The sequence below is a fragment of the Antrostomus carolinensis genome, unplaced genomic scaffold (genome assembly GCF_000700745.2).
Source record: "Antrostomus carolinensis isolate BGI_N321 unplaced genomic scaffold, ASM70074v2 scaffold4206, whole genome shotgun sequence".
In the NCBI taxonomy this organism is placed as follows: Eukaryota; Metazoa; Chordata; class Aves; order Caprimulgiformes; family Caprimulgidae; genus Antrostomus; species Antrostomus carolinensis.
The window spans coordinates 13805-22783 of NW_010322392.1; the positions used below are offsets into that span (position 1 = coordinate 13805).

The following is an 8979-nucleotide window of genomic DNA, read 5'->3' on the forward strand; positions in this document are numbered from 1 at the left end:
TAGCAGTGCACGCTAAACTATACTGAGGTTAGAGAGAACCAGCAAAAGAAGCAATTCCAAGACAGGGAAATGATAAAGCTTTCTTTTTATTTTATACCTGCAGTGCTGCAGGAAGCGCATGCAGGGTAGAGATGAAAATCATAAACCTAATTCAATCTGTGTATCAGTTACTCAGAGGAGGTACATGATGTTTCACTTGAGATTCTGCTTTCTTCTTTGTTTGGAGTATGAATGCAAGAAATGAGTAAGTCAGAATCTAAAAACGCCTGAAACCATTTAAGTAAACTTACATCCTAAATGGTCACTGGGAAATGTACACTTCTTTTTGCTGTTGTTTTGATTTAGCTGTCACAAGAACCATGTTTAAATACAGCCTTTTCTGCCTCATGGCCGAGTCTCTTTGTGTGCATTTCCTCAACGTTACTTACTTTACTTTGAAGGTGGGCTGAGCGTAGAAATCTGACGAAAGAGTGGGCTGTGCCCTTGATCCGAGGGAGCTCTTACATTCTTCTGAATGACTACATTTGCTGGTGCAGTACACAGCAGCAACAACAGTGTGGTGCTCTGGGTCTCCAGCTCTGCCTGGCAGACAAATCTCTCGCTGAACATCTGCAAGACAAATTTTTCATGTTCTTCTGTAAATGAATGCTGCCTAACTGTACCAGGAAAATGGGCACAGGGGATTATCTCTGCATTGCTATGAGTGGAGGGGCACCGTGGGGCTTTAGATTGCAAGGTGGCAAGGAGCAAAAGCAGCCTTTGCAAATCGCCAAGGTAGGATCATGAGAGAAAGATGTTATCGGTGTTTTGTGAACATGAGTGAAAAGTATTGTTTGTTTGAATATATACTGCTTCTAGTGAAATAGTTGGTGTGATAGATCTTATTGTGATGCTTGTTTGAATTTGTTTGCATGTTTTCCAGAGATTCTACAGGTGCTGATTATGTTTGTTTCAATAGAAAGGAATTACTACTTTTTGGCAGCTTGCAAGTATTGCAAACATTTTCTTAAATGCTAAAGGTTTGAAATTGTGAAATGATATATGCCTTTCTGCTCCTGTTTGATTCGCTGGATGTTTTTGAATGCACTCAGCATACTGCAAAACTGAATCTCATATTAGGAAATGCTGCTTCAGACATCTATTTTATGATACTTTTTCTAATCTAGGCATAGAATAAATACAGCTTTATCATGAGAAAATGTTCTTACTATTTTGGGAATCCTGGAAAGCATTACACTGAATTATCTCTGGTTTTGTAAAGTTATCCAGTCTTAGAAGCAGTTTTAATAGATGCCAAACATTCCCTCTTATACTTCATGAACAACACTGAAAATTACTGAACACTTCATAAGTTATCTGCATGTATAAAATGAGAGCAAAACAGACAGTAGAAATTCAGAATTAAAAAAAAATAATAATTGGTAACCCCAAGTTGCAAAAATATAGTAAAAAAGTAGTTTTGTTAAAAATCAGTGCTCATTTCATTGCAACAGCTTCTCTACTGGTGCAACAGTGAAGATTTGTCACGGTTGTTAAGACTTATGTAACTGTATGGAGCTGTATTCTGTTCTCCTAGACAGGAGGGACACATTTTGTCCAGCCCTCCAAGGTTAGCAAAATACCACTGGCTGAAATCATACTGGGACTGATGATCATACAATAAATTATGTCTTGTTAAATTGAGGGAGAGAGATTAAACTCTATCTTATCTCCTTTTAGTATCTTGGTAATCCAGTACATTGAGTGTTAAGTTTTTTGTATTTGGATATAGTTTTTTAGATCAGTACTTTCGCTATTTAAACTCTACCTTTTCTAAGCTGTCAATATGTTTATTAAATAGTTAAAATTAATTTACTGGATCAGTTCACTTTTTCACAAATAGCAGAAACAGTAAGTCTACCTTATTTTATAAAAGAAGGTCCTTTTAATAAGTCTGCCAAGAAAATAACATCTTTCACTATTATTTTCAGTGATTTCCAACCTATATTAATCATATTCAGTAACAGAGCTATGATTTATTGAGTGCATGCATAATTTTTCTTATTACTGTTGAGTTTTTTTGTTTGTTTTTATATTTTGCGAAATTTAAACATGTTTAAATGTTTTTTCTACCGATGGGCAACTGTTGCTTTGCAAGTAAAGCCACGGATAACAGATGACAGTGGAATCCTGCCATCTAGTGAAAACTTGTAGCTAGAACTTAAAAAAATTGTAAGTAAGGGTAAAAAGGCAAGTGGCCTGCCTTGATTACCTAAAAACAAAAGCAAAAAGCACAGTAGTTTGAACACAAGATTCTGAATAAGCTTTCTTTTCCTGATAAAAATGGGCTATACAATTTTTTATTTTCATATTCACAGCCTACACTGTGGCTCTTTAAGTGTGGATCTTGTTTTACCACTAAAATATGGGACTTGAGAACTAAATACATGGTAACAGTTGTGTCTTACTTCTAACGGGAAAATCCACCAGTAAAATATATCTACATTTAGAAAAACAATAATATGTATTTTTAGAAAAAAAAAAAAATCAAAGAAGTGCAAGTTTGTTTTCTTGAAATGAACCCAATCCAAAGGCCACGTAATACAATACTTCAGAACACCCCTTGTAAGAGTACATGCATCTCAGCATATATAAATGTTATAAGCGTGGTGGATTGGCTGCTTTGAATTCCAGATTATTCATTTCTCCATGCTTCAGAGTTGCTCAGGATCAGTGAGATGTGAAAATTGACACTATCTGGCTGAAAACCTGAAACTTAGAGTTGACAGGCCATAGCTTTCTTTGGGACTCACTCTGTTGGCAGGGTCCGCCGTGCTCCCCGGGAAGCCTGGGCTCTCTCAGAGGCGCGCAGACGTGCGTCTCCAGGTCAGGCACCATTGTCAGGTTGAGGCACAGCAATGTGGGGGGTCTGCAGTTACACTCTGTGTGACCCTTTTTGGGGAGAAACAATGTTTTCAGCTTTTATTCTGTTATCTGTGAAAACTGAATCTAACAACTCATGAAAGAATTACCCAACTAGTGCATAGTAATTTTCCTACTGGCTCCAAAATCCCAAGATTGTGTTTCCTAAACACAATAAAAACTTGTTTGTTTGGGGGTTTTTTTCAGCTCAAGGTTCAGCTTCTCCACTAGTGCATACTAATGTAGCTCCATGGAATCAGTGGGTCATTGCCAATTTATACTAACGGAGATTTTGTCAGGAGTGTCTATTTCTGTCTCAGCTCGAGGGAGCTGGGAAAGCTGCAGAGGGGTCTCTGCCTGGCTGCAGACACAACCTGAGCAGGGTATACCCCTGGGCTGCTCCAGAGGGAAGGGCACTCAGGCTCTGGTCATGAGCAGGGCAGTGGTGGTGACACAGATCTAAAGGGGAGAGGGATGTGAAACAGAGGGAAATGAGATAATCCATGAAAATGTGGCAGGGTACAAAAAAATCACAAATTCATGTTTATCTACCCTTTTGATAAAGAAAACATACTGGTTTTAAAGCTAATGAAATAAGTCACTGCAGTTCACTGCCAGAAGCAACATTTACCAGTTTGTTTTCTGCTTTTTAAAATACTGTTTTATTGCATTTATGAAAAAATACATAAACCCTCCTCCCGTCGTTTGTTGCCCAGCTCTTAGAACGTATACGCAAGTAGCATGCCTGCTAAAATCAGTGAGAGTTTGCCTGTAGCATAAAGTATTGTCTTCTGTTATCATGCAAAGTGTTAACACAGAGGTAGAGACAGAGACAAACTTTTTGCCTTTCCAGGAAATATCTCGGTATTTTTTCTCACCAGCACATAACCTAGGAAATTTTCATCAGCAAATAATTTTACAACCATTAAATTAGATGCAAGACATCTCAGTAATTTGTTAGATGTGAGATTGCAACAAATGGATTTTTTTAAAGTATCACAAAGTATCACTTTGTTCATTTTTAACTCTTAGTCAAAACGTACATTCTGAAACCACTTGACTCATTTTCTGCAGAGACATATTACTGTAGAAACTGTTTTAACAACTCTTCTCCTCCCAGCCCTGGCTCCATACATCAATTACTTTGTTATGTCCGCTAATGTTGTAAATACTTCATTAACATTTATTTTCAGTTAAATAGAAGTTGCATATTCTATATACTGTCCACATATACCACAATGACTTTTAAAAAAATCTGTTTTGAAAACTGTGTCAAAAGACATATGGTGCTAAAAAGGATAGCTTTAAATAAATGTTATAAAAAAAAAATAAAAAAGAAAAAGCAGGAGTATAAGCTAAGGAAAACAGTGGCTGTATCAGCTGTGCTGTGTATGCACCAAGACACTAAACCATGTCAGCATTGCTCTGTAGGACAGCTTTCCCAAAGCAGGAGGTGCCTGGGAAATCCCAGTACAACAGTGACCCTAGATGGCTTAAGAATTCAAGATACATAAAAGCAAAGTGACACATAATGTTCTTTCTATTTCCACTGTGAAAAATATGAAAGAATGCTTCTTAAAATTAATATCATAGATACTTTTCCTTATAAATTTCTTTGTGGTTTTTAATTTAAAATATATAAAAACTCTATGTACAAAATAATGGATGATTTTCTGGACTAGAATTTGAAAGAAAGTCCTGTGAGTTCTTCTACTAATACTTAACAATACCAGCTATGTTATATACCATGGAGCTATATCCTTTAAGAAGCATCTCTTTTGAACAGATAATTTAACGGAGTTGTCCTACAGATGATTTAGATTTATAATTCAACCATGATGTAACTCCATTAAATTACCTGGTTGCAGTAGAGGTACATTATTCTCAGCATATTTGTTACCTCCACCAAACAGTAATTTGATGAACTCATTGTTTGTATCTGTCATAGCCTTGGTAATTTAAGTTTGGGAACTTAACCAAATAGTTATAGTATTCAAGGGTGGTAAGTTCCATGACTCAGATCTCTAAGCACTCCAAAGGAAATTCAGTCCTCTTTTTCCTAACAGTATCCTAGAAGTAAAAATGAACAGATGCTTAAAAATCTGTATGAACAGTTGTGTTGTAGGTTTTCAGGCTTGAGACATCGGAGAAACTAATGTTATTGAGACAAGGTGCCTCACTTGTTATTGAATTGAGATCACAACAGTTCTGGAAGTACTCTACTCTACATGTAGTATATACAGAAATATTGCTACATACATAGATCTCAGCAAGAAAGATATCTTCAAAGGGGACCATGTTGTCCTATTTTATATCTATGAGAGCATGCACCCTGATCTCTCCCTGATTCATCAGCGGCAGAACAATATGTTCTATGCAGAACACTATGCATATGGAGAAACACACAGCAATTCTTTTCTAAAGATTTTATGTACTTTTTCAGCAACTTTTTTCAACTAGATTTTTAGAAAAAGAAAATAGTAACATTTCCCTTCCTTTAATTTCTACCATGCCAGTTTGCCAGTGTAAAACTACAATTATAATGCCTAACCTCTAAAATGTCAAGTTATTTGAAAGAACTTAATGGATATTTTGAAATTCTTACCAATGTGATTTTGTACCCTGAAAATTTTTGCTCCACTACAGATATTTTCTTATGTTGAAACATACAAAATATAACGCAATTTTCCATTGTCTTGTAAACGTTAACTATAGTCCTAATTAATCCTATGAAATACTTTGATAATTCAGGGTTCAAATCCAACCTCCTCAACTAGGCTTTATGCAAAACTTAGACACTTGGTGACTATTTTGCCAATTTCTGAAATAGACTTCTGCTGCTGCTGCACAAACAGTAGCTTTACCTTTGGTTCAGTAATGACCGATGACAACTGGCTGCAGTGTCATTTTAGACTCGTGCACTTGTCCATCAAAACGCTCAGATTTCAATTTAAGTCTCAGTTTCATCATTTTGGATTCACTGGAACCTGAAACTGAAAGTGAAACTCAAAGACTTGGGAACAACCTGAACCAACAGTATGAAAAGTTGATGTCTGAATATGATTACTTAATGCTGGATGTACGCAGAGGTGGGCTCTGTTGTGGTAGTTTGACTTTCTCCCTGCATTTCATTTATCTGAAATACTTGACACATGCAGAACAACCCCAAGTGGCTTTCATCAAGTTGACCTTTACACCTAGTCTACTAGAAAAAAACTAAAGGATAAGACATGTTAGCACAGTTGTGCTTTTGATCCTGAGGTAAGGCAAAGCATGTCACTGTCACATACATGAGAGGTATGTTAGCACACTGTTGGTCATAGAATCATAGAATCACAGAATGGTTTGGGTTGGAAGGGACCCTCAAAGGTCATCTAGTCCAACCCCCCTGCAGTCAGCAGGGATATCTTCACTAGAGCAGGTTACTCAGAGCCCCATCAAGCCTGACCTTGAATATCTCCAGGGATGGGGTCTCCACTACCTCTCTGGGCAACCTGTTCCAATGATCCACCACCCTCATACTGAAGAGTCCATCCACAAAGTAACATCAAAGCTGCTGGGTTTAAGGAAACTCTTCCAAGCTCCCATCATTCTCTTAAATTGCCACCACTAGTAAATGCTCACACTTCCTGGCAGAAGAACGAGGTTAGTAAAAGCTGAGATTCTGGTCACTACCTCCTAGTTGAGACATGATAAATATGGCTGTGTTACACCCGTGCTCCTAGCTCATTTCAGTGCTAAGTCACACAGGTGAGTACAAACCACCAGTTGCTGAAGCAGTGTATTTTTGCTCCCCTGCTTGCCTCTGCACTGATGGCCTAGGAGCACCATCCTCCTAGTAAGATGAAGGTTAAGAGACTGTTCTGTGTTTCAGATCACCTCCACATGGCCTTAAAAGTCATCTTGGAGTTGGAGCTGGTGCTTTAGTGCCTCCTGCTTCTGAAAATACTCTTATTAATGCATAGTCAAGTAGCATCTTACTATACGTGTTTGAAATGCAGACGCTCAGCACGCTGTATAAAGGCTCAGTACTGAGCTAACATGACCCTGTTCATATTTCCTTATTTGTATCAATTGACATTTGAAACAGGATTTGAATACAACTCCATGCATTAGCAGCAGACAGAGCAAGCCATGTTTAAAACATGTTAGTTGAACTTGGCCAGCAAAGGAGGGGAGTTTAGAGTTAACCTACAGGATTTTAAACACAACTTGCCTTACTTGGACTGTATTTAAAACTGTTTGTTTAAATTTGCTAGCTAATACATTTCCAAACATAGTTTGTTTTTGCAGCCTGGACAAACTCTTATTCTCAAATTCACTCTCAGACTATCTGACACAGATGGCATTTGCTGATACTCAGAAAACCCTGTAAGGTGTAATTACATATTCTTTCACATAAGGAATTATGTGGAAAATTGTGGTTTTATCTATCTTTTCTGGAGAGGATTTTGACTCCATTATAAGCCTTGACCCACTTTAATAACTGGTATATTTTTGCACATATTTAGATGCCATAGTTCAGCTTCTATTTAAGTAATTGACAAAGCTTCCATTGACAAAATGGGAGAAGCTGGGCTTTACAGAGGTTAGGTTAATTTATTTTGCAAAACAAAGGAGGAAATTAAAGTTCCTAAAATCTACTAAAATAAATTACTGCTAAATAACTCTGTTCCTGAAAATCTGCCATTGCTACTTAGAAAAATAATGAGGAAAAAAAAAAATCACACACCTTTACCAGCAAAGTTTTATATGTACTTCCAAAGGTTAGGGGGTCTGCACTTTCTAGTTTCAAACTTTTGCATTCCAGCTGTTGTGCCAGGGGAAATGTTTAGTACTAAAGTCCCATCTAGTTGTTTAAAAACTGCAGGCTGAACTAGCACATGATTGTAAACTCCGTTTTGGATATACAGAACTAAATACCAAGCTGGTTTTGGCATGCTTTCCTCAATATTTAGGCAAATACAAGCATGCTTTGGGTACATGGTAGTATTAATTTGTGCTTATTTCCAACATTGAAGAGTTTTCAATGGAATACAATGAACAACAGAATTCACACTGATTTAAGCTAAACAAACTAAAAAACCCCCAAAACAGTGTATTCCTTCTAAATCAGATTAGCTGCTTTGTATAGAGCTTTGCTTCATTTTTTAGTTTCTTTGCTGGAAACGTTTAAAATACACTGCATGACATTATTATATTTCATTGTTCTGTATTTTCTGTCATTGCATTCTTATTGTGAGCGTGAATGTAACAGTAAGACTTTTGGCCAAGTTCACATTAAAATATCACAACAGGAAATGTTGTTTACAAAGCCCTTTAGGATTGTGTCAGTTTGTGTGAGAGGATACAGCTAGCAATTTATGCATATCATGGAAGGGCTTTCTTCCAAATACAGAACTCAATGTTCTTCATATTTACAGCAGAAATATTTAGAGTAGAAATTACTTTAAGGGACTATATTTTTTGGGTTAAATGCTTAGCACTCTATAAAATGAGACTGAATTGCAGAGATAGCTTCAACTTTAAACAGAACAATTCTGTGCATGGAATTAACTGTGGACAAAAATGATAACATTTAGATTGCAACCAGTACTGGTCGTTGGCTGGAACAAAACTGGCAGTAAAAAAAAAACCTTGGATATCAGCTTGAAGGTTTTAAATTTCAGACCTAATGTACACAAGTTACACAGTGGATTTTTTTTTCCTTTTCTGTAATTTTTCCCATCTGTCCTATTTCATTAGAATCCATAGTTCATAGTCAGTGTGGATGTTAGGATGAGACTAATGCACATTTAGACCAAAACACTTCAGCATGCACCAAAATCAAAGTGCTATTTTTTGGTTACCTGCCAATACAACATGGTGTTGAGCATGACAGCCAAAAATCTTCAAAACACTTCAGCACCTTGCTCTCAGTGGGGTGCTAAGAACAGTGAAGAAGTGGCTGCTTTATTTGTTGCTTATGTGGAAGGTAAATGATGACAAAAACCTCTCTCTAAGCTTGCCAGAGCCAATGGGCTTATACCCCGAGCTCTCCATCATGTGCTGTAGTCCTGGGCACAGCATGGAATCTTC

The 8979-nt window shown here is 37.1% G+C and overlaps 1 protein-coding gene across 2 annotated transcripts in view; it reads left to right on the forward strand.

Moving 5' to 3' along the window:
• The first annotated feature begins 645 nt into the window (after positions 1 to 645).
• SYNPO2 (synaptopodin 2) overlaps positions 646 to 8979 on the forward strand; it is a 96604-nt gene continuing 88270 nt past the window's right edge. Inside the window, exon 1 of one of the 2 annotated variants that reach the window (XM_010170211.2) lies at positions 646 to 774. In XM_010170211.2, coding sequence (XP_010168513.2) covers positions 646 to 774 — 129 coding nt within the window. The remainder of the gene's footprint in view (positions 775 to 8979) is intronic. The other variant, XM_029085501.1, reaches the window with a different exon arrangement.